The 25,382-nt window shown below is 45.0% G+C and overlaps 1 protein-coding gene across 1 annotated transcript; it reads right to left on the minus strand.

Annotated features, from left to right (window-relative positions):
* Nucleotides 1-17,385: 17,385 nt before the first annotated feature.
* LOC119303999 lies at nucleotides 17,386-18,690 on the minus strand. The gene is made up of 3 exons (XM_037581166.1): nucleotides 18,537-18,690; nucleotides 17,878-18,195; nucleotides 17,386-17,606 (listed from the first exon to the last, which is right to left on the minus strand). The coding sequence occupies exons 2-3, from the start codon at nucleotides 18,112-18,114 to the stop codon at nucleotides 17,532-17,534; spliced, it is 312 nt and encodes a 103-aa protein (XP_037437063.1). The 5' UTR covers nucleotides 18,115-18,195; nucleotides 18,537-18,690; the 3' UTR covers nucleotides 17,386-17,531.
* Nucleotides 18,691-25,382: the final 6,692 nt, after the last annotated feature.

Below are 25,382 nucleotides of genomic sequence, written 5' to 3' on the forward strand. Positions count from 1 at the left end.
CCACCATCAATCTACCAAAGCAGGAGTAGGGTTTTACGCCTCACGGCAGCCTGAACCTTGGTAAAACTGCCCATGTGATCTCTGCAGTGCTGCCCCACGTTGGTCTGCTCTTTGTGCAATGCGACTCCCCCCTGGCGAACCAGCAAGGGGCCGTCCTGGTCCCATTGGTGGCCGTGGTTTCCCGCGACACCGTGTTAATGATCAAGTGATGCATTCTTGGAGGCGTCCGAAATTTATGAGGATTTATATTATTTGGGTTGGAATGCAGGCATCACCGACTTCCTCCATGACAAGTGTGAACAATACCTCCTACTCACTAATACCTTGATGCAAAAATTTCACTTTCATGCTAGGAAATCACCACCCACGGAAGAGTTTTATTTATATGATGAGTATAAGGAGATGATTCTTTATGACTTTTGTGAGTTTTGCAAATTACCTTATGAGGGCAGCGTCAATGAACCATGTCCTAGAGATGTGGAAGAATTTATTGATGATGTTACCGTAGGGGAAGGGAGAAAGTTGTCGAAAGAGAGAGTGTCTAGTTTACATTTTCCTGTTTTATGCTTTTAATCATTATTTGCCATGAGATGTTTAATTGGTCGTCGAGAGAGTGGAGGCCTATGCCCCTGACCTTGCTATTTCGCCATGCTTTACTTCGTGATAGAACTTTTAGTTTGGGCCCTATGGTTGCTCGATGATTGAGTTTAAAACATTCGAAGGGTACTGTCTTTGGAGGTATCTATGCTTCTCGCCTTGCTAGACGCTTCGAGATACCCATTAGGCACGACGAGCGAGAGGAGAAGCTGCTACCCACTATATACTTAGATTATAACAGTATGGTAGCACATAATTTAATAAGTGATGATAAGGACAAGAGACTCATCTATAACCTGGTACTTAGCTAGTAGACTTGTCATATTATTACCTTGCCCACACCTTCTTTTTTGATATTCATTCAGGCAGGTACCTCATCATGCCCGCTGACATTTATGCATACTGGGAGCGGACGTGATCCCCAGTTCCTGAGCCAGAGCCATCACCTGATCCATATCATGAGTCTATTTATCAGTGGGAGCCGCACGAGCTCGCTAACCAGTGGATACCCCAGGATCCTCCTCAGTACACTGGAGAGGGCTACTTTGATCCATGGGCCTAGACCAACTTAGGCCAAAAGCCTAAGCTTGGGGGAGTACGTATTTCTCACCGACATTACATTCATGTTCAACATTCATTCCAGTTGTCGGTGTTTATACTTTTTCATTGTATTATCCAAGCTAGTTTATTTTGTTTCTCCAGCTTTCTTCTTGTGTGTTTTAAAAACTTTGAGAAAAAACAAAAAATTAGTTGTAGCTCTTGTTTTGTTTCCTTTCCATGTTTATGTAGTAGTACTAGTAAAGAAAGACCAAAAAGATTTCTCGTTCTTCTTTTGCTTGTTGGGAGCTTTTCCGTGTAAATTGTTTTTCTCGTTCTTGTTTTACTTTGTTCAGAAAAACTCCAAAAAAACATTTCAGTGTGTTTCTTTGAAATTCTATTCTTTTCTTTGGGTCGAGTGGAGAAGACCACGACAAAAATGTTGAGTGGATCGCATATGCATTATTGTTGATCTAACAAAGAGCCCATATTACCTTGTCTTCTCCTTTGAATAAATGTTTGCAGATTCCAGCTTAGTCCAATGCATGTGCACTATTATTATTATTCACACCATTCGGTCATGCAAGTGAAAGGCAATAATGACGATATATGATGAAATGATTGAGATGAGGAAAAGTTGGTATGAAGTCACCTATCTTGTTTTTCTAAATATGATTAGTTCATCATTCCTGATTCAGCCCATTATGAATGAAACATGTTTGCAATGACAATTAGAGATTATAGTTACTCATGACATGCTTAATTAGCTAGGAATTTATAATGGTTTACCTTGCGTGCCAACATGGTTTTAAAATGGTTGTGACGTAGTATGATAGGATGGTCTCCTCCTTTAATTGATTCGAGTGGCTTGACTTGGCACATGTTCACGCATGTTGTTGAAACAAAATCAACATAGCCTCCATGATATTTACGTTCGTGGTGATTTATATCCTACACAATGCTTGCACTCAATGTTGGTTAATATCAATGCATGTTTATGACCGTTGTGCGCTCTTTGGTTGGTCTCTCCTCAATCTCTTGCTAGCCTTCACTTGTACTAAGTGGGAATACTGCTCGTGCATCCACTTCCATAAACCCAAAGTTGTTCCATATGAGTCCACCATACCTACCTATATGCGGTATTTACCTGCCGTTCCAAGTAAATTTGCATGTGCCAAAATCTAAACCTTCAAATTATAATCTGTTTTGTATGCCCGAATCGCTCATGTAGCGACTGGGGGCTATCAGTATCTTCCATGCTAGGTGGGTTATTCTCACGATGAGTGGACTCTGCTCATCATTCACGAGAAAATGGCTGGTAATATGGATGCCCAGCTCCATCCTCAAATCAAATCAAAATATAACTTCAAACAAAACTCACCCAGGATTGTTGTTAGTTGTACGGTACCCGTTGTTTTGGACCGGCCGTGGAGTATGCTAGTTCGTGGAGGGGGAGTAAAAACTTTACCATTCTATTTGGGAACCGCCTATAATGTATCTAGTATGGAAGATACCGAGATCTCTTGGTTGTTGCATTGACAATGAAAGCATACTGCTCAAAATATTATTTATCTCTGTTTCACAAACTCGAGCTCTGGCACCTCTACAAATCTGTGCTTCCCTATGTGAAGGGCCTATCATTAATTTTATTGTTGAGTCATCATCCCCTTATAAAAGGCACCAGTTAGAGAGAACCACTATCATCTATATGCATTGTTATTAATTGATATTGAGTATGACTGTGACTAGATCTCTTTTACCATGAATTACAATGTCTAGCCAGTCCTTGATCTTCAGGGGTGGTCTGCATTTATGTTTTGTGGTCTCATAAAGGGCTAGCGAGATACCATTTTGTTATATCATATCATGATTGTTTTGAAAAAGTATTGTCATCCAAGATTTATTATTATTGCTCGCCAGTTGATTATGTCATTGATATGAGTAAATGTGAGACCTAAATGTTATTGCGCATATGGTTAGTTCATGATCTTTGCTAAAAACCTGAATGCTGGCTATACATATTTGCAACAACAAGATCAAACAGAGTTTGTAGAAGTTTTTCTTTATCACTTTTAGTTTATCAACTGAATTGCTTGAGGACAAGCAATAGGTTAAGCTTAGGGGAGTTGATACGTCTCCATCGTATCTACTTTTCCAAACTCTTTTGCCCTTGTTTTGGACTCTAATTTGCATGATTTGAATGGAACTAACCTGGAATGACGTTGTTTTTAGTAGAATTGCCTTGGTGTTATTTTTGTGCAGAAATAAAAGTTCTCAGAATGACCTGAAAATCCATGGAGAATATTTCTGGAATAAATAAAAAGTGTTGGCGAAAGAATCAACCGAGGGGGACCCACCTATTGTCCACAAGGGTGGAGGGCGTGCCCACCCCCTCGGGAACCCCCTGCCTTGTGGGTCCCCTGGACACCCACCGACCTCCACTCCAACTCCATATATTCACGTTCGGGGAGAAAAAATCAGAGAGAAGGATTCATCATGTTTTACGATACGGAGCCGCCGCCACCTCCTATTCTTCAGCGGGAGGGCAGATCTGGAGTCTGTTCGGGGCTCCGGAGAGGGGAAATCGTTGCCATTGTCATCATCAGCCATCCTCCATCACCAATTTCATGATGCTCACCGCCATGCCTGAGTAATTCCATCATAGGCTCGCTGGATGGTGATGGGTTGGATGAGATTTATCATGTAATCGACTTAGTTTTGTTAGGGTTTGATCCCTAGTATCCACTATGTTCTGAGATGGATGTTGCTATGACTTTGCTATGCTTAATGCTTGTCACTAGGGCCTGAGTGCCATGAATTCAGATCTGAACCCTCTATGTTTCCATGAATATATTTGTGTTCTTGATCCAATATTGCAAGTTGTAGACACCTATTACGTGTTATGAGCCGCATACCCCAAGGTGACAATAATTGGTATTCTTTCCGGTGATTATCGTAGTTTGAGGAGTTCATGTATTCGCTAAGTGCTAATGCTTTGTTCCAGTTCTCTATAAAAGGAGGCCTTAATATCCCTTAGTTTCCATTAGGACCCCGCTGCCACGGGAGGGTAGGACAATGATGGCATGCAAGTTCTTTTCCATATGCACGTATGACTATATTCGGAATACATGCCTACCTTATATTGCTGAATTGGAGCTAGTTCTGTGTGACCCTAGGTTATAACTGGTGCATGATGAATATCATCCGACGTATATCATCACTGATCCATTGCCTACGAGTTCATTTCTTATTGATCCTTGCTTCGTTACTTTCGTTACTGCCACTGTTACTTTTGCAATCGTTACCATTACATCTGTACTACTTTGCTATAGATATTAAGTCTTTCAGTGTGGTTGAATTGACAACTCAGCTGCTAATACTTGAGAATATTCTTTGGCTCCCCTTGTGTCGGATCAATAAATTTGGCTTGATACTCCACCCTCGAAAACTGTTGCGACCCCCTATACTTTTGGGTTATCAGTCGTCAGTTAAGCTAAGCGAGCACCTGAGCGTCAGAAGACTTTGACTGAGAGCAGGGTGGCATCCATTAGCTTGAAATGGAGGATGTGCCCATCCGCCAAGCTGTGGGCATGAGCAAAACTCTTCCAACCATGCCGGAGAAGCATGACATGAGGAATGGGGAACTCCACGTCTTCCCGCATGCTGCCATTACAGCAGCCCCTCATGTGCAGCCTCAGCCCTGGCAGCTAGTCGACCTCCATAAATCTTGCAAAGGGAGTGGGGAGCCGAAGAGGGCAGCGCGGAGGCCCTCACAGCTTGACGATGAACTCTAGCGGCTGGTTCCTGATGTGGCCTTCATTCGGGTCCTGGACAGCCGGAGGAGGTGTGATCAACGCACCACCCTGCCCTCCTCGATGCCGAGCACCACGGCGAATATGTCACCGTCCTCTCCTACCTCCCCTCATGATGAGATCCGCTTATGTTTCCCGAACAGGAGGAGGGAGGCGCTATCAAGCAGAAGCCCTCGTTGCTGCTACTGGAGTGTCGCTTTGCCCTCCCCCATCACCATGATGGAGAAACAATACCAGAAGAAGGGAAGAAGATATAGGTGTGAGCCAGCACCTCGCCCATGTCCCCTTTTATAGGCAAATGAGGTCGGAGGTTGGCTCCTCACTCAGGGAGAGGCAACCTCCAGCTCTGCCAATCCGACTCTCCCGCGCCATCAATAACTCATGGAATCAAGGCCGACCCCTACGCCAATATTTGGCGTCTAACTTTCTGCCATGGCACGCATTTCCACACCCTCCGCGTCCGCCACCAAACCTGTGCAATGCATGCAGCATATGTGGCAAAAACTCCAGGAGTGGAGAACCTAGTGGAGTGGCATTTATTGCCCCGTGAATGTGGGACGTGGGTAGCCCACGGATTGTGCTTAAAACTCGCCATAACGTCTTACGCGATGCGTGGAAAAACCGGAAACTGACTCAAGCGCAGATTAATGAAGAAGCAAAGAAAATCTCAATGGATGAGCTACCACGAACTCTTCGCCTGTGTACTAGATAGGGCCTGCCCCAACAACACTCAGCAGCGCGTTCGTACCAGGCCCGAGGGCTCCCGTCGGTGCAACAAATCCTGGTGTATGTTGCCCGGATTGTACACAGGCTCAAGGGTAAGGTTAGAACATCCAAGACAAGGCCAATCAGAAGATATAACTCTTTGAGAAACCAAAGGGCGGGTCAAGAAGACCAAGACAAGCCGAAGAAGCAAGATATCACTAAGGGGAAAAACCTCTCTTGTCGGGCAGGCTATCCTGGCAAGGTCGAGGCCACCACAAAGGCAAGTCCCAAGACCTCCCCGACAAGGGTTGCTGGGACGCCAGCGGCCCGCTTCCCTTCCAACACTCCACCACTCCACCTCACAGCAATGCAAGTCACCTATCGATGCAGCGTCGAGCCCCCAAGTGATTAAGTGGCTGTTATTCGGCACGTGGCAGCCATTTCTGAGGAAGATCACCCATAAATGACACCCGTCCAGAGGCGTGTCACGCATGCATGCGAGAAGGTGGTTGAATAGCACGACAAGTCTTGTCGGGCTACACCCATGATGTGACACTAAGCAGTGCATTTAATGCACCTTGTCCTGTCTGCAGAGTTAGGTATGATAGCACTGTACCTATCTAATAACTGGATAATGACTAATTTTCCATTGTGCTAACCCCTTGACCTATAAAAAGAGGGCCGAGGCAACCTTAGAAAGGATTGAGACCTCTGTATGCTCATGCGTGTGTAGTTGCTCTTGTCCCAAGGTGACCTTGCCGGGCTTCAGTGCTACGTCTGCACCACAGTCCTCTCATCAATCCACCAAAGCAGGAGTAGGGTTTTACGCCTCACGACGGCCCGAAATAGGGTAAAAGCTGCCTGTGTCACCGCTGCCGTGCTATTGCACGACCCCCAATCTTTGTGCAACGTGCCCTTGCCCCTTGCCGAACCACAAGGGGCCAATGGCCCCATAGGTGATCGTGCTGAACCACGATACTTGGGCGAGAAACCCCAAATTTTGGACGGCTTTCGCGAAACCGATTTAAGTTTGGACCGAACCTTTAACATGGTCATGGACACCAGATAAAGTTTCGTTACTAGATGAGCATTCATAACGGAACAACATAGACTGGAAGAGATAGATCAGAGGGAAAACAGGGTCCTAGGCATTTCACTCAGACAAAGTAACATAAACACCCGAACGAAAAGCTATGAGTGAAATACATTCGGACAAATACAAAACCCGTCAATCGAAAATAAACTCATCAAAGATAAATTGTGGTGGCGTGACCCACCATATAAGAAATGTATGACCCCGAGAATCGCACAATTATTGTGGCACCTGGTTAGTCTAGTTCTTTGTTAATGTATTCACTCTTAGAAAGAAATTTTCACTTCATCGAAATTTTCAAACTCTTCGAGTGTTGTGCACCTATTTCTTCTAAGATGTGGAAGTGTTGGTACGGGTGCCGAGTTCAACTTACTACACGTTTGTGAAATCCACGATATTTAGCTCACACCGTAACACACATAATCTTTTCTCATTGAGAGGCTTGGTGAAAATATCAGCGAGATTGTCTTCGGTATTTACATGATTAATAACAATATCCTCTCGAGAAACATGATCACGAATGTAAATGATGTATGATCACAATGTGCTTGGTGCGAGAGTGCTGCACTAGATTGTGTGCAATTTTGATCACACTCTCATTGTTGCAGAATAACAGAATCTTCTTAACCTTGATGCCATAATCCTTCGGAGTCTGCTTCATCCATAATAACTCAGTGCAACAAGCGCCAGCAGCAATATATTCGGCCTCAGCCTTAGAGAGAGAAACACAATTCTGCTTCCTTGAAGACCAACGTACCAAAGATCTACCGAGGAAATGACATGTCCCCGAAGTAGATTTCATGTCAACATGGTCACCTGCCCGATCTGAGTCTGAATATCCAATGTGATCATATTTTGCTCTTGTAGGATACCATAAACCTAAGGTAGGGTGTGAGCCAAATACCTCAGAATGTGCTTGACCGCTTGGTGATGCGATTCTTTCGGCGCAGCTTGAGAATGAGCACACATACAAACACTCAACATAATATCAGGTCTGGATTCACATAGATAGAGAAGAACCAATCATCGAACGATAAGATTTATGATCTAATCTTTATCGTACACATCTGTGTCCAACTGACCATTCGTGGGCATTGGAGTATTGCAGCCCTTCATTTTGGAATCTTGCATTTTGAACTTCTTTAGACATCCTCTCAGATGTTTCTCCTGAGATATGAAAATTTCGTTTTCCTATTGACGTATTTATAGTCCGATAAAGAACTTAAGTTCACCCATCATAGACATTTGATGTTTCTCGGACATCATTTTCCCGAACTCTAAACTTCTACTTTTGTATACCCTTGAGCAAAAAGACGTGCTTTAGTTCTCACAATGATGCCATTTTCATGTTGCTTATTCCGGAATATCCATTTGGTGCCGATAATATTGTGCTTCTTAGGATTCAGTTTGTCAACCAATTCCCATACATCATTCAATTCGAATTGCACCAACTCCTCTTGCATAACATACATCCAATCAGGATCATTCATGGCTTCCTCATACTTGGTAGGTTCTGCCAAGGAGACAAAGTAGAAACTCCCCAAAGTAGTTAGCCAAACGAGTGCAAGAACGAGTTGTGGGTCGAAAAGCCGGATTCTCGAGTTCTTCGAGAATTAATGAATGATCAACTCGATTAGCCACTCGAGGGTGAGGATTTTCATCTTGTTGGTCATTTTCATTTTCCTCAATATCAGCATCGGGATTGGCATTTGTATCGCCATTTTCATTGTAATTGCCATTTGTTCGGAGCAGCATTTTCTTCGGCATTGGCTTGGCGAGTTCTGGTTCGAGTCATGGGGGCATCATCATCATCGGGAGAGTCAGGTACATTTCCTTCAACTGGCTTGATGCTCCCGATGGCCATTTCCCGAATAGCATACAAAGTCGGTGCTTCATCTATCACATTAGGCAGGTGCTCCTTTTGGGAGCCATTAGATTCATCAAACCGCACATTTACTGTTTCCATAACTTACCTGTGGTGAGAGTTATAGAAACGATAAGTATGCGAGTTCGAGCCATAACCAAGAAGAAAACCTTCATGTGCCTTAGGTGCAAACATGGAATTATGATTCATGTCACGTATAGCAAGGTGCACCAATAACACGTAGATAAGAAACATTTGGTTTCTTGCGAGTGATAAGCTCATATGAAGTTTTCTTAAGGAACTTGTGAAGATAAACACAATTCACAACATGACAAGCAGTGTGATACGTCTCCAACGTATCTATAATTTATGAAGTAATCATGCCATATTTACAACAATTTTATATGGTTTTGGTATGATTTGCATGGAACTAACCCGGACTGACGCTGTTTTCAGCAGAACTAGTGTGGTGTTGTTTTTTGTGCAGAAATGGAAGTTTTCCAAATGAGATGAAACTTTTTGATGTTTTTTTGGAACAAAAGAGGCACTAGAAGCTTCGTGGGAGGGCCCGAAGATCCACGAGGTGGGCACAACCAACCAGGGCGCGCCTGGAGCCCAACTCGTGTGCAGGTTTATCATGGTCACCTCGAGGCCCATCTTCGCGTGAAACCGATGCTAAAAATTCCTATAAATACAGATATCCCTAGAAATAACCCTAGATCAGAAGTTCCACCGTCGTAGGACTCTGTAGCCACGAAAACGAATCTAGACCCCGTTCCGGCACCTTGCCGGAGGGGGAAATCATCATCGGTGGCCATCTTCATCATCCCGACGGCCACCATGATGAGGAGGGAGTAGTCCGCCCTCAGGGTTGAGGGTTTGTTACCAGTAGCTATGTGTTTAATCTCTCTCTATCTCTCTCTCTCTCTCTCTCTCTTGTGTTCTTGAGATGTCACGATCTTGATGTATCACAGGCTTTGTTAATATAGTTGGATCATATGGTGTTTCCCCCTTTCTATCTTGTTGTGAATTGTGTTTTCCCTCTGAGATTTTGTTATTATAAGATTGAATACTTTTATGGATTTCAGAACACTTTACCTATGTCTTGCTATGTATACCCGTTGTAACAATGGGGTACATTATTGATTCACTTGATATATGTTTTGTCACTCAACTCGCGGATTCCCAACGTGACATTGGGGTATCTATGCATAAGGGTTGATGCAGTTCTTGTCTTTGTTTCTCTAGTAGAAATCTTGGGGGACTCTTTGTGGTTCTTTGTGTTGGATTGATTATTATGAGTTTGAAATTATTTGGTGTTATCTTAGTACGAACTCTTGATAGATCGATCGGAAAGGATAACTTGGTGTTATTCTAGCACGAACTCTGGATAGATCGATAGGAAAGGATAACTTGGTGTTATTTCAGTATGAACTCTTGGATAGATCGATCGGAAAGAATAGCTTCGAGGTGGTTTCGTACCCTACCAACAATTTCTTCTTATGTTCTCCACTAGATAGGCACTTTGGAGTGATTCTTCATCACACGTTGAGGGATGGTTATATGATCCAATTATATTAGCATTGTTGAGAGATTGCACTAGCAAAAGTACGGACCCTAGGCCTCATTTTCATGCATTGCAATACCGATTGTTCTCACTTTTGTTCCTTGCCACCTTACTATTTTTTATTGTTACTATTAACAAAAAAATCAATATCTACTATCCATATTACACTTGTATCACCATCACTTCGCCAAACTAGTGCACCTATACAATTTACCATTGTATATCGTGTGTTGGGGGCACAAGAAACTTTTTATTATTTGTGTTAGACTGTATATATACGTAGTCTGTGTATTAATATTGTAACATTGTATTGTACCTCTTGGTACCTCTATATAATCAAAGAGCCACACTCCGTTTAGGGTGTCGAGCAAGTTCCCAACATATTATGTTTTACATGGTATCAGACTAGGGTTTCGATGTCTTCCGCTGCTCCCGCCGCCGCCGCCGGTGCGCCGACTTCCGTCGCTGCCACCGCCGTCGCGCCGGCCCTCGCTCCTATGTCGCCGTTCCTCGCTTCTCGCCCCTTGCGTCGGCCTACGGAGCCCTGCCGCCAACCGAGTCCCCGATCGGATCGGATCCATCGGCCAACTCCTCTGCTGAGTTCGCTGCGCCGCCGTCTCATGGCGTTGCCGCGCAACTGCCCTACGGCGTCGTCGCGCAGCCGCCCGGTGGCGTCGCTCCTGCCTTGTATGGTGCGCCGCCGGCGGCCCAGGAATCCCTTCAACCGCCGCAGTCCTCCTGGCCCGTGGCGTCCTATGCGGCGCCGCATCATCACCAACCCTATGCGGCCCCCTCGCCACATCACCACGGGCCACCGTCGGTGCCGATCTACTCGGCGCTGCCACCGCAGCAACACTACCTAGCGCAGCCACCGCAGCCCTACGCGACGTCGCCACGCCAATCCTACCCCGCGTCGTCCGGGTTCGTGGCTGCACCGCCGCAACCATCCTACGGGGCCGCGACGAACTATGGAGCCGACGCCCTCGTTCCTGGTGCTCCTGGCGTCTACTCGGCGGGTGCTCCTCATCTCGAGACAGCCCCGTCGATGGATCTCTACGCGCCACCGATGCCTGCTCATGCCGCTCAGGTCACGGCGCCATCACCGTTCTACTTCTCGCATCTGCTGCCGGTGAAGCTCACGCCGGACAACTACCTGTCCTGGCGTGCCCAGGTGTTGCCTCTTCTGCGCAGTCGCTATGTGGAGGGCTATGTTGATGGATCCATCTCGTGTCCGCCCACTTATCACCCGGCGTATCATACATGGGTGGCCTAGGATTAGGCCATTCTCTCTGCCATCCAGTCCTCGCTCACTCCGAGCGTCTCGTTGCTGGTCATCTTCGCTGCTACATCCCGGGAGGCGTGGGCGGCGCTTCACACCAGCTTCGCCTCGCAGTCTCAGGCGTGTGCTCATTCTATACGCACCGAGCTTGGTGAGACCAAGCTTGGTGACCTCAGCATCACGGACTACTTCAACAAGATGCGGGGTCTCGCCGACACATTGGCCTCGGTTGGCCAGTCTCTGCAGGATGAGGATTTCACCATGTTCGTTCTTAACGGGCTCGACGATGATTATGACAATCTCGTTGAGAACGTTCATGGCCGTGATGATCTACTTCCACCTCGCGAGTTGTATGCCCGACTCCTTGGCCGTGAACAGCGCATCAAGGCATGCCGTGTCTCACCGGGCTTCGCCTCCGCCAATGCCGCGACTCGCGGCAAACCTCAACCGTCTTCATCTTCAGGGGGCAAGCAGGCACCATCTTCACAGCCGGCCCCGCGTGGCAATGCACCATCCATCACTGGTGGCAACCGGTCGGTTGCTTGCTGCTCTTCCTGTGGTGCCCCGCAGGCTTGCCAGTTGTGTGGCCTGGAGCGCCACATTGCATCTCACTGTCATCGTCGCTACAAGCAAGATTTTCTGGGCCTTGGCAACAATGGCAAGGGAAACGACAAGCAGGCTGCCGCCGCCGTGACTAGTCATGATCATGGTCGCACTCCATCCTACTCCATTGATCCAACATGGTATATGGACACCGGCGCTACCAACCACCTCACCGGCGAGATGGGAAAGCTCTCTACTCAGGAGCCATATCATGGTCATGATCAGGTGCACACCGCTAGTGGAGCAGGTATGCGCATCTCTCATGTTGGTCAGGCTTCTGTCCTTGCACACAATTTTCGCAAACTACATCTTTCCAATGTCCTTCGTGTTCCCTCTGCTACGCGTAGTTTGTTGTCTATTCTCAACTTACACGTGATAATAATGTCCTTGCCGAGTTTCATCCTTTTCGTTTCTTTATCAAGGATCGGGACATGAGGGCCATTCTGCTTAGCGGTCGTCTTCGCCATGGCTTGTACGCACTTGATGCACCACACACACCATCCATGCAGTCTTCTCCTCAGGCGTTCAGTGGTGTTCGTGTGTCGCCTACGCACTGGCATGCACGCCTTGGTCACCCTACGGCTCCTATAGTTCGTCATGTGTTGCATTGTCATGAACTACCAGTTGTGTCCAATAAATCTGTTGAAACCGTTTGTGATGCCTGTCAGCAGGGCAAGAGTCACCAACTTCCGTTTTCAGAGTCTAGTCGTGTTGTGAAACATCCTCTTGAGCTTGTGTTTTCTGATGTATGGGGTCATGCCAAGATGTCTGTTAGTGGCCACAATTATTATGTCAGTTTTATTGATGCTTATAGTCGGTTTACTTGGCTGTATCTTATTAAGCGCAAGTCTGATGTGTTCGATGTTTTTATCAAGTTTCAAGCACATGTTGAGCGTCTCCTTAAGCAGAAAATCATTCATGTTCAATCTGACTGGGGAGGTGAATACCACAACCTCAACTCCTTTTTTAACAAATTTGGGATTTCGCATCGTGTGTCTTGTACTCATACACATCAGCAAAATGGAACTGACGAACGTAAGCATCATCATCTTGTTGAAACTGGCCTCACCTTGCTAGCTCATGCATCTGTTCCATTTCAATTTTGGAGTGATGCTTTCTCCACAGCTTGTTTTCTCATAAATAGGCTTCCCTCACGACTTATGAAAATGAAAACTCCGCTTGAACTCTTGCTCAAAGAGATTCCAGACTACACTTTTTTTAAGGTGTTCGGGTGTGCATGTTGGCCTCACCTTCGCCCATATAACAAGCGTAAGTTAGAGTTTCGGTATAAGAAGTGCGTTTTTTTGGGGTACAGTTCTCTTCACAAAGGGTACAAATGCCTTCATGTTCCCACCAATTGCGTTTACATCTCTCGTGACGTCGTGTTTGATGAAAACGTGTTTCTTTCCGCGCACTTCCGACAAACTCTACCACTTCCTCACAACCGGTGCACATGTTCATACCTTTGCCTGATCAATTTGTGGATGTTGCATATGCCCCTGCGTTGTTGCCTAATCATGCTGCAGGTATTGGACGTGGCGCTCGGCTTGAGTTTATTGATGAACAGGACACTGACGCGGCAGCTCCTGCTCGGGATGTGCATGTGCCATGCATATCGGGTTCGACCCGCGTACCCGCCCCTACACCGCCACTGGAGGCTGTCGTGCGGGCGCCGGACACGCCTGGCCCACGGGTGGCCTCGCATGGCCTGCCACTGGCCTCGTCCAGTCCTTCGGCCGGCGCCCCGCCTGGCCCCTGGATGGCCTCGCCTGGTGTTCCGCTGGCCTCGCCTGGTCCAGCAGTCGGCGCTCCGCCTGACCCAGGAGGGGTCACGCCCGACCTAGAGGCATCTTTGCCTCGGCCGGCGGTTGCTTCGACTGGCCCGGAGCTGGACCCGGTCAGTCCGGCCTCGGTTGCTAGTGGGCTGGCCTCGCCTGGCTCGTCGTCGCCAGGGAGCCCTATTGCGAGCTCCCCTGATGCTGCAGCTTCGTCTCCATCACCGGCTGCATCGGTATCGCCGGCACGGCCCGTGGTCCCTCTTCGTCCTTGTACACGGAGTCAGTCGGGCATTTTCTGTCCGAAGGAACGCCGCGTGCATGGCTCACACTGCTGCTGATCCCACTGCCGAGCCTTGACACTTCCAGGCTGCACTGAGTATTCCTCACTGGCACGCTACTATGGAACAGGAGTTTCAGGCTCTCCAGAAAAATGACACTTGGCAGCTTGTTCCTCCAGTATCTGGTGTCAATGTTATTGATTCCAAGTGGGTTTTCAAAGTCAAGAGACATGCTGATGGTTCCATCGAACGCTACAAGGCACGGCTTGTTGCCAAGGGCTTCAAACAGAGGTATGGTCTTGATTATGAAGACACGTTTAGTCCAGTCATCAAGCCTACTACCATTCACTTGCTGTTATCTCTTGCTGTCACTCGTGGATGGTCTCTTCGTCAGCTTGATGTGCAGAACGCTTTCCTCCATGGAATTCTGGAGGAGGAGGTTTATATGCGTCAGCCACCTGGATTTGTTGATCCTGCACGCCCTCATCATCTCTGTCGTCTGACTAAGGCGATATATGGACAGAAACAGGCTCCTCGTGCATGGCATGCTCGTCTTGGCTCCGTTCTCCGGGCACTGGGTTTACTCCCTCCACTGCAGACACATCGCTGTTCCTTCTTCAGCGTCCTGAGGTTACGATGTATCTTCTGGTTTATGTTGATGATATCATTCTCATCAGTTCATCCCATGTTGCTGCTAATCGTCTTGTGGTTGCACTCAGTGGTGACTTTGCTGTCAAGGATTTGGGTGCTTTGCATTTTTTCCTTGGTCTGGAGGTTTCACGTTCTTCTGCTGGTTTGACTCTTACACAGAAGAAGTACTCCTTGGACTTGTTGCGTCGTGCTGGTATGCTGAAGTGCAAACATGCTATTACTATGATGTCTGCCACTGATCGGTTATCTGCCCTTGATGGAGATTCTCTCTCACCTGAGGGTGCTACTGAGTATCGCAGTCTCGTTGGTGGTCTGCAATACCTTACTATTACCAGGCCTGATATCTCCTATGCAGTCAACCGTGTATGTCAGTTTCTTCATGCACCCAGGACATCTCATTGGTCAGCTGTGAAACGTATTTTGCGTTACATATGTCTTACTGCCTCCTATGGTTTGCTTCTTCAGCCTGCGCCATCGTGTGAGCTCTCAGCTTTTTCAGATGCAGATTGGGCTGGCAGTCCTGATGACAGGCGATCCACGAGGGGATATGCGGTATTTCTGGGTTCTAACTTGATCGCCTGGAATGCTCGAAAGCAGGCCACAGTGTCTCGCAGTAGTACTGAAGCTGAGTACAAAGCACTTGCTGATGCCACTACTGAGATCATATGGGTACAGTCTCTGTTGAGAGTGTTGAGAGTTGCTACAGCTAATCCTTCGGTTCTCTGGTGTGATAACATTGGTGCTACATATCTTTCATCTAATCCAGTGTTTCACGCTCGGACGAAGCACATTGAGGTTGACTATCATTTTGTTCGGGAACGTGTTGCACACAAGCTACTTTGTATCAAGTTCATTCCGTCAAAGGATCAACTTGCTGACATCTTCACGAAGCCTCTTCCACAACCACAGTTTGTAGGTTGTAGGCGCAATCTTAACTTGCTTTGTACTTTAGGCCACAGTTAAGATTGAGGGAGGGTGTTAGACTGTATATATACGTAGTCTGTGTATTAATATTGTAACATTGTATTGTACCTCTTGGTACCTCTATATAATGAAAGAGCCACACCCCGTTTAGGGTGTCGAGCAAGTTCCGAACATATTATGTTTACAATTTGGTTGCAGGGTTGTTTGAGAGAGACCATCTTCATCCTACACCTCCCATGAATTTATAAACCTTAGGTCATCCACTTGAGGGAAATTTGCTATTGTCCTACAAAACTCTACGCTTGGAGGCCCAACACGAGTCTACAAGAACAAGTTGTGTAGTAGACATCAAGCTCTTTTCTAGCACCGTTGCTGGGGAGGTGAGTGCATGAAGGTATATCTTTAGATCTTGCATTCGGATCTTTTAGTTTCTTGTTCTATTACTAGTTTGGTTTATAAAAATCTTTTCCTAATAATAAAGCACGGATTGACTCCTTGGGTTCACCGTCACAATATGCTTTCTTCTCATGTCATAATATGTTTTTACGATTTGTTGTTGAAAGAAATTAGCAATGCTACCTGTAAATTAGGTATCGGTTCGCTTCTGTTTAGGGCCTTCGCCTGGACCATGATAGCGTCACTTCTGGGAGTCTTCGCCCGTTCTGGTTTTCTTAGTTGGTTTCCAACTTTTTTTCACATGTAGGTCATGTGTGTAAGCTACGGAATCCTGGATTAGCCACGATGACTTACAACTCTCGCTAATAAAAACAGGGCCAACGATGTCGACTCAATCCGTCTCCAGGTTTGATGCAAGAAACCCTAAACCTAGCGACATCGTCGCCAAAGACGGGAGCAACATCCGTGCCATATGTCATGCTTATCAAAGTTGCAGCAACGGCGACAACGGGAATAAGCTGCACAACTACGATGGCAGCGGCAACATTAGCGACAGGAACAATTTGACGGGGTAGGGCTACCTCCACGTAGGGCGCGGCCCTGCATCGCTAACCGTGATGGGCACCGACATCATTGTTCTCGCCACATCGTTGTTGGGGCTGCTCTGACCGTGGTTGGCGCCGCCGCGCCGGCATCATTCTTCTCACCACCCCGCGTCATCGTCGTTGGGGCTGGTCTAACCGTGGTAGGCACCTCCGCAATGGCATCGTTCTTCTCGCCACCATTGTTGCGACCATTGTCGTCGGTGCATGTGTTGCAGGCTTGCAGGCCGCTGTTGTGGACGGTTGGCTGCTGGAGGTCGTGTTCGGGGGAGAGAACAAGCAGAAGGAGATTCGGAAAGAGAGGGTGGAGGTAGGGCTGGACATGAGCCGAGCCGAGCTTGATCCGAACCTGGCTTTGGCTCGCTCTGGAGCGGCTCGGCTTGGCTCGGCTCGCTCAGCCAACGAGCCCACATTAGGTGGCTCGGCTCGTTTTTGCAATGGCTCGGCTCAGACCGAGCCGGCTCGAGAGCCAGCTAGCGCAATAACATCTGGGAGGTAGCAGAACCTGTTTTTACATACCATTTTTTATCTTCTACAACAATTAAACCCATAATTTGTAAAAGAAGCACTTTCTATTGCTAAAAATGCAACATCTAGAAGTCTATGGTTTAAAAAATGATCATAGTGATGAAAAATAAGCTTTCTTCTATGGAAAGTGTAGAAATTGAACAAATATGACTAAGAAAGAATTGGGCATCATTGCTTTTGAATTTTGGACAGCTTCTCCTTTGAACTTTATACGGCAAAAATATTGAACGTTGACAGCCAAACAATGCAATTTTGCATAGCATAACACTTAGTGCTTTGACATCAAAATGAGAATCCTCCTCCTCAAACAGAGTATCTTACTCATCCTCTTCCTCCTCATTCTCTTCCTCCTCTTCATAATCCTTCTCTGCTTGCCTATCATGCTCCATTGCCTAGCACAGAAAAACAGCACACACATGAGCTTGGACATGCATATATTTGACTTTTTGATAGCAAGAAGAGCACATCCATGAGCTTGTACAAACATATATTTGACTCTTGGATACCAAAAACAGCATATACATGAGCCTGTGCAATCTTATATTTGACTTTTGGATACCAAAAACAACACATACATGAGCTTGGACACACATATATTTGACCTTTGGATAGCAAAAACAGCAAACACATGAGCTTGGACACGCATATTTGGCACAACCATACCGGTGTAGATGTAGTCTCCCTCTCGGAGTCATTTGCGAAGCTGTTGGCAGGGGCGATCGTGGCACGCCCGTTGGCGTCGGCGGGGTCAGCGAGACGTCGAGGCGGTGGAGTTTTTTTTACCCGTAATAACAACTCGGCGAGCGGGACATTGCCGTAATCCTTGGCCCGCTTCCTTGGCAGCGACACAGCCCTTGCCCTTCCCCTTCTGCTTCCTGGGGCAGGCGGCTTAGTCTTCATAATGGAGACCAAGCTCCTCTCTTTCTCATTCTCCTTCTCCTCTCCTTCCCCTTTTCCTTGTCTATTCTTGCGACAGTGGGGCTCTTCACACATCAGCAAAGAACAAATGGTCAATCATCATCAAAAATTTACATAGATAATAATCAGTCTACACAATCCAATACAAATAAATTCATCCATCCGTCAATCAAATTGGTGCAACATCCGTCCTAGCTAGCGGCACTCTCCAGCCAACGAACACAAGCATCCATCCATCAATCAAATTCAGCATCCATCCATTGCGTTTCCTAGCTAGCTGCACTCTCCAGCCGACAGCCACAAGCATCCATCCATCCATGATCCATCCATAAAATTCGTGCGTGTGTGTGCGCCAGTGCAGGGAGCTAGGGCTAGGGATGGGAAGGAGAGAGGAGATCGCTTACCTGCCTGTGTCGTTCAGCGAGAAACCAGGGGAGACCCGTCCTCCTGCGTCCGTTGTGGTGAGGGAAGGCGGCGTCGCCCGTCGCCGTCGATGCCGCCGGGCAGAGGGGTGGCGGCGCCGGGCAGAGAAAGGGATAAGGGTGAGGAAACTGCTTTGCGTGCTATGCGAGGCCGACAGGGGATTGGGCTGGGCCTCAACGAGTCACCGAGCTGGACCGGGCGAAACTTGGCTCGGCTCGGTCAGGAGTCGGGCCTATTTTTCATAGCTCGGCTCGTTTAATTATCCTATCGGGCCGAGCTGTAACGGGCCGAACTGGAGCAAGCTTCGAGCCGAGCCTAAAAGCTCGCTCGGACGTCCAGCCCTAGGCGGAGGGGAAGACAATGAGACCATGATCGATCACAGAGATTGTGCGGCACGTCCAGTGTGGCGCGAGCCCGCGTCTACGAATGGCCGTCGTCAAGTGCATACTTGAGGAATACAGAGAGGGAAGGCAATCAGCTAACATGGTGCCGGAGTTCCTCCAAGATTTCGTTTTGCACACCTAGGATGGCCACAGCGCTAGGCAGATGCTGCACCAAATCATAGTCCTAGACTCCTAATGCACCTTCTAGCACATGCAGGCGTTGCTTCTTAAGTAAGTACGTACTGATTCTGATTTGTATGGATGGCCTCCTCCTACATACAACTAGAGAACTCATTGGTTATTTCCTTTGCTAGCATGGCCTGCATGGCACTGCTTGCAGTAGTGGTGCCAAAAATTACTGCCCATACGTACTCATGTGCCAAGTAATGATTCCTTCACAGACAATAGTAGTTTACACTAATACGTTGGCCATCTCTTTCTACGATGCAAGGAAGTAACGAAAATGTGGCGTGCCTGTGGCCTTGAGGAATTCCGGCTGATGCTCCTTACCTGTCCTACTCCGCGTCAGCTGCTAGAAGCCTTGTGCTCTCTGCGTGAACATGAAAAGTTAAAGTGTATTTGCCTACTATGGCTGTGGTGGACTGAGCGGAATAAAGCTAGTCATAAACAGACCCGGGCGTCAGTAGAAGAATTTCAATTTCTAATGACCAGGCATGTAGCCGAATGGCGCCAGTTCTCTATGAAGCCGGAAAGCAAACAACAGTAGGTGTTCAGAAAACCAGTGTGGAAAGGGCCAGTGGTGGATACAGTGAAGATTAATATTGATGGAGCCTTTGACGGTTCCAATCAGCTTGCAGGCTGGGGCTGCATTGCGCGTGACCATACAGGAGATGTCATTTTTGCCGCTGCGGGTAAACTTGACTATATGAGTGAGGCTTTGCATGCTGAGGCGTACGCTCTTATCAGGGGTATCCAGATGGCTGGAAACTATGGGATGGGTAAGGTTGTTTTTGAGACTGACTGCCTGGGTCTGGTCCGAGCTATGGAATCAAAAATGTTCGATCGGTCGCCTCTTGGTGTTGTTTTCTGGGAGACAAGGTTTCTTCTTCAGTAGGGTATTAGTGAATGGATTATTATCCACTGTCCCCGCACTTGTAATGTTCGAGCTCATGAGCTGGCAGCTATAGGGAGAAGTGGTGCTTATGGTGACCAGCATGTATGGTTGGCTCACCTCCCATCCGCTGTAAACGTTGTTGTGGCCGCTGATGTAGTCGGCCAGCCTTAATTTTGGAGTGCAAGGTATTCCAATTTAAAAAAAAACTACTAATGTTTTCCTACTCTATTTTTGAGTATTTGTGTTCCACGCAATTATTCTTAGTCATGATATGCTGACATGAAGTTCCTCTTCTAGGACAAGCATGGGGTGTGCCTTATTGCATAGTTAAAACAAGAGATGTATAACATTCCCTTTCTTTTTTTCAGTATTGACAGACAGTTCTTCACATCAAGTTGTCATTTGGTTTCACAAGTTTTTACACTAATTCAGTCTCATTGTTTTAGTAGGTTTTCCAAAAACATGTTGCCCTGCTCCTCCCGTCCATAAATATCCCTCAAGGGTATCATGTTTGTTTTTTAGTTATCAAATTAATATTGTCTGGGCTCACTGAAACCTGTATTTTTCTGTCCTAGGGTTTCCATTGGTATTGTTCCATTGAATTTTTTTGTTGGATTCGGCTGTAGTTGTCAGTCTTTGGCTCTTTGTAGACGGTGATCAATTTTATAAGTGATTATAGTTTCTTAATCGTATTTGTCCTGATTATTTCCTTTCTTACTAGATTACTGTTGGTATACTTATGATTTCCTTCATGCATGCATCAACATTATCATAGTTCCGAGTAGGAGTTGATTGAAAGGTTTCTAATACATAATATTTACTAGCAAGTTCATCGATGGACTGCCCACCTAAGCTATATAGCAGAGGGTTTGCATAATGCATGCCATCTTTAACCTTATTGTTACTTCAGTAAGAGTAAAGAATAGTCCTATATTTGCAACCAACTCTCCCTCCATAAGACAATAGTCCAGTTTGTACTTTTTTATTTTTACACAAGTCTTATCGGTTGACGGACTCTTTTCTTATTTTGAAAGTCGGAAGTCACATATAAAATGGTCTCCCTCAATTGTAACCCAAACTGAACCGCAAGTTCTCGTGCACGAATTGCACCGCCTCAAGCATCAATCTCGTTAACTTTGCCAGAACTTTGCATGTCTATGCTCTACCCATGGTACACCGTTCATTCATTACTTGGCTCATCGAGGAGCTCGAGCAGAAGCATAGGGAGGCCCTCCAAGCCCAGGCAGCAGAGCATGCCTGAAAGCTCAAAGAGGCCCTCGATGCCGTCAATGCCACTGACACCTCCAAGGTGACCTTGGAATCCAAGGTGAAGGAACTTGAAGACAATGGTCTTTCTTTCTTTCTCAATTGTAATATCACACTGTGCATTCATGGTCGTGTGTGTGTGTGTGTGTGGCGTGTGTGTGTGTGTTTTTTTTGACAGAAAGACTGTAAGGGAGGCCCCTACAGTATAATTAGTGCAACAAACCCAAATTGCAAATACCATGCCTAGAACTTGGGTGGGTGGAAAGGCATCAGTCCCTTTCCACCACTAGGCGGTGATGTTCACCATAGTAACTGGATGCTACCCCGCACATTGTTGCGGAAATATTTTGCAAGATATTTTAATGTGATTAGTTGTATGAAACATGAATATTTTAAGTAATAATATAAAAAGCTAAACTAAAAATGCATACAATTTATTATGTCTGATTACTATATAGTTGTAAAATGTTTATTATATATAAAATGAAAATTCTCATGTATGTTTGCATGTTGAGATGGGTCGGCAACAAAAAATGGATTACAAGTTCACGAAACAACAAGTCAATGCAGGATGGGATTGATCACATTCGTCGAATAGGTGGATAACATGACACCATCGGACCATTGCAACGCATGGGCACACTTACTAGCAAAACTAAAAAATGGAATTGAGGTGCCTCATATTATTCTTCTTTATCATGTCTTTCTTGAAAATAATGGATCAGAAAATTGTGCTCAATTGATAGAAGAAGATTTCTATAAAATGTTTGACAAAAAATATCTTTGATTGGTGAGCATGGTTGCAATGTTGTTGGTATGAACTCTTTGAATACCCATGATGCTAATGATATGCAAACCCATAAGCTTGGGGATGATATATTTGATGAAGATGATATTTTTAGTCCCCCAAGTTTTGATGAGAAAATTTATTATGATGATAGCATGCCTCCTATTTATGACGATTATCTTGATGAAAGTGGGTTTGGAAGAATGTCAACTCTAGGTACTAATGATCCCACTATTTTGGAGGGTGTTGAATAATATTGTAATAATTGTGTAAGTGGATTTGGAGAGGTCATGACTTTATTTAGTGATGAATCCACTATTTTGGAAGAGGTTTCAATTGATTATGATAAAAGAGTTCCTATCTATGATGATTATGGTGATGACATGTATGCTATAAAGAATAATGATAACCATGGAACTTGTCATCATGATTTTAATTTTCAATTGGATTATGCAAATCAAGTATCTCATGATAGTTATTTTGTTGAATTTTCTCGCACCATTATTGATGAGAAGAAATTTGCTTATGTGGAGAGTAATAATTTTTTTATGCATGTGGACCATGAAAAGAATGCTTTATTTGATAGCTATGTTGTTGAATTTATTCATGATGCTACTGAAAATTACTATGAGAGAGGAACATATAATTGTAGGTATTGCAATGATATCAAGTTTCCTCTCTATGTGTTGAAAATCTTAAAGTTTTGCTTGTTTTGCCTTCCTATGCTAGTTGATTTTTGTTCCCATAAATTATTTCCTCACAAAATCCCTATGCATAGGAAGTGGGTTACAATTAAATGTGATTTCCATGTGATTCATGATTCTGTCTTTACGTTTCATTTCTTATCTTTTATGTGAGCATCATTGAAATCATCATGCCTAGCTAAAAAGGCATTAAAGAAAGGCACTTGTTGGGAGACAACCCAACACTCATACGTAGTGTTTTTGTGTGTTCACATGATTAGGGTATGGTAGTAATCATGTTTTATAACTTTGTTTCAATTAAGTACCAAGTAAAGCCTTTGGAATAGTGTGGATGATAGTTAACTTGATTCTGTGCAAAAACAGAAACTTTTGTGCCCACTAACAGAATTGATCTGCTCTGCTGGAACGTGATAAATTCTTGAATTTTTACAGATTATTGATATACAAATTTCCCATGTTGTCCTAATTTTTTAGAATTCTTTCGAGTAGCAGAAGTATGGTCGTTGTCAAAATCATTACAGACTGTTCTCTTTTTGACAGATTCTGTTTTCAATAGATAGTTTGCTTGTTTCCTAGTTTCTATGGCTTATATTGCTCAATATAAATTGTGGAAATGATAAGTTACAGTAGGCATTGCATGAGAACAATTATGAATCTTGTCTTTGACAGTACCAAAGTGAATGGTTTACTCTTTATCATACAAACCTATCTCACGAAGTTCCGTTAAGTTTTGTGTGATTGAATTTTTCGAGTTTTGGGTGAGATATTGATATAAGGAGAATAAGGAGTGGAAAGACCCTAAGATTGGGGATGCCCAAGGCACCCCAAGGTAATATTCAAGGAAGACCCAAGCAACTAAGCTTGGGGATTGCCCGGTATGCATCCCCTCTTTCGTCTCCAACATTATCGGTAACCTCACTTGGAGCCATATTTCTATTTATCACATGATATGAGTTTTGCTTGGAGCATCATTTTATTTTCTTTTTGATATTTATAATAATGTTTTTCATCTTTTACTACAACAAAAATGTCAAGTATATCCTTTACCATGCTTATTTTGCAAGTCTACATGCTGCTGTTTAAAAACAGAAAGTTCTCTATCATTGTCTGAATTCTTCTAGAAAGTCAGAACATGATTAAATCTTGAAACTTTTAAAAAATAAGATAAAACAAATATTCTACAGTTTAGTAATTTTTCTGAAATTTTGGAGTTAGAGAAGTATGAATCTTCTTACATTCTTTACAGACTGTCCTGTTTTGGCAGATTGTTGTTATGTTTTCATTGTTTGCACATGTTTCCTTGTTTAATGATTATATTTTAGGATATGAGTATTAAATATGCATAGGCATTTAGTATACAATGTTAAATAATAATTTTAGTGATTTGCTACAGTAGATAATGATAAGGCTATTTCATTGATTTATACTAACTCATCTCACGAGTTCTTGTTGAGTTTCGTGTTAATGAAGTTTTTAAGATTTAGGGAAACTGTATATGAGAGGAATGGAGAAGATACAAGAGCTCAAGGTTGGGGATGCCCAAGGCATCTCGAATTAATATTTCAAGAAGTCTCAAGCATCTAGGCTTGGGGATGCCTGATACGTCTCCATCGTATCTATAATTTTTTATTGTTCCATGCTATTATATTACCCCTTTTGGATGTTTATGGGCTTTATTTTACATATTTATATCATTTTTGGGACTAACCTACTAACCGGAGGCCCAGCCCGTATTGCTGTTTTTTTGCCTATTTCAGTATTTCAAAGAAAAGGAATATCAAATAGAGTTCAAACGGAATGAAACCTTCGGGAGCATGATTTTTGGAACGAACGTGATCCAGAGGACTTGGAGTGCAAGTCAAGAAGCGATCGAGGCAGCTAGGAGATAGCAGGGCGTGCCCACCCCTATAGGGCGCGCCCCTTGTCTCCTGGGCCCCACAGGCGGCCACCGACGTACTTCTTCCTTCTATATATACCTACATACCCCAAAAACATCCAGGGAGCCAACGAAGAACAATTTCCACCGTCGTAACCTTCTGTATCCGCGAGATCCCATCTTGGAGCCTTCGCTGGTGCTCCACCGGAGGGGGAATCGACCACGGAGGGCTTCTACATCAACACCATAGCCCCTCTGATGAGTTGTGAGTAGTTTACCATAGACCTTTGGGTCCATAGTTATTAGCTAGATGGCTTCTTCTCTCTTTTTGGATCTCAATACAATGTTCTCCCCCTCTCTTGTGGAGATCTATTCGATGTAAACTCTTTTTGCGGTGTGTTTGTCAGGATCCGATGAATTGTGGGTTTATGATCAAGTTTATCTATGAATAATATTTGAATCTTCTCTGAATTCTTCTATGTATGATTGAGTTATCTTTCCAAGTCTCTTCGAATTATGAGTTTGGTTTGGCCTACTAGATTGATCTTTCTTGCCATGGGAGAAGTGCTTAGCTTTGGGTTCAATCTTGCGGTGTCCTTACCCAGTGACAGAAAGGGTTGCAAGGCACGTATTGTATTGTTGCCATCGAGGATAAAAAGATGGGGTTTATATCATATTGCTTGAGTTTATCCCTCTACATCATGTCATCTTTCTTAATGCGTTACTCTGTTCTTAT

This window comes from Triticum dicoccoides, chromosome 1B (genome assembly GCF_002162155.2).
Source record: "Triticum dicoccoides isolate Atlit2015 ecotype Zavitan chromosome 1B, WEW_v2.0, whole genome shotgun sequence".
Taxonomy (NCBI): domain Eukaryota; kingdom Viridiplantae; phylum Streptophyta; class Magnoliopsida; order Poales; family Poaceae; genus Triticum; species Triticum dicoccoides.

Coding starts and splice junctions, on each gene's coding strand:
- LOC119303999 (XM_037581166.1), bottom strand. CDS start 18,114: ATGAAGACTAAGCCGCCTGCCCCAGGAAGCAGAAGGGGAAGGGCAAGG. Junction 17,607..17,877: donor GGGAGACTACATCTACACCG/GTATGGTTGTGC, acceptor TTTCTGTGCTAG/GCAATGGAGCATGATAGGCA.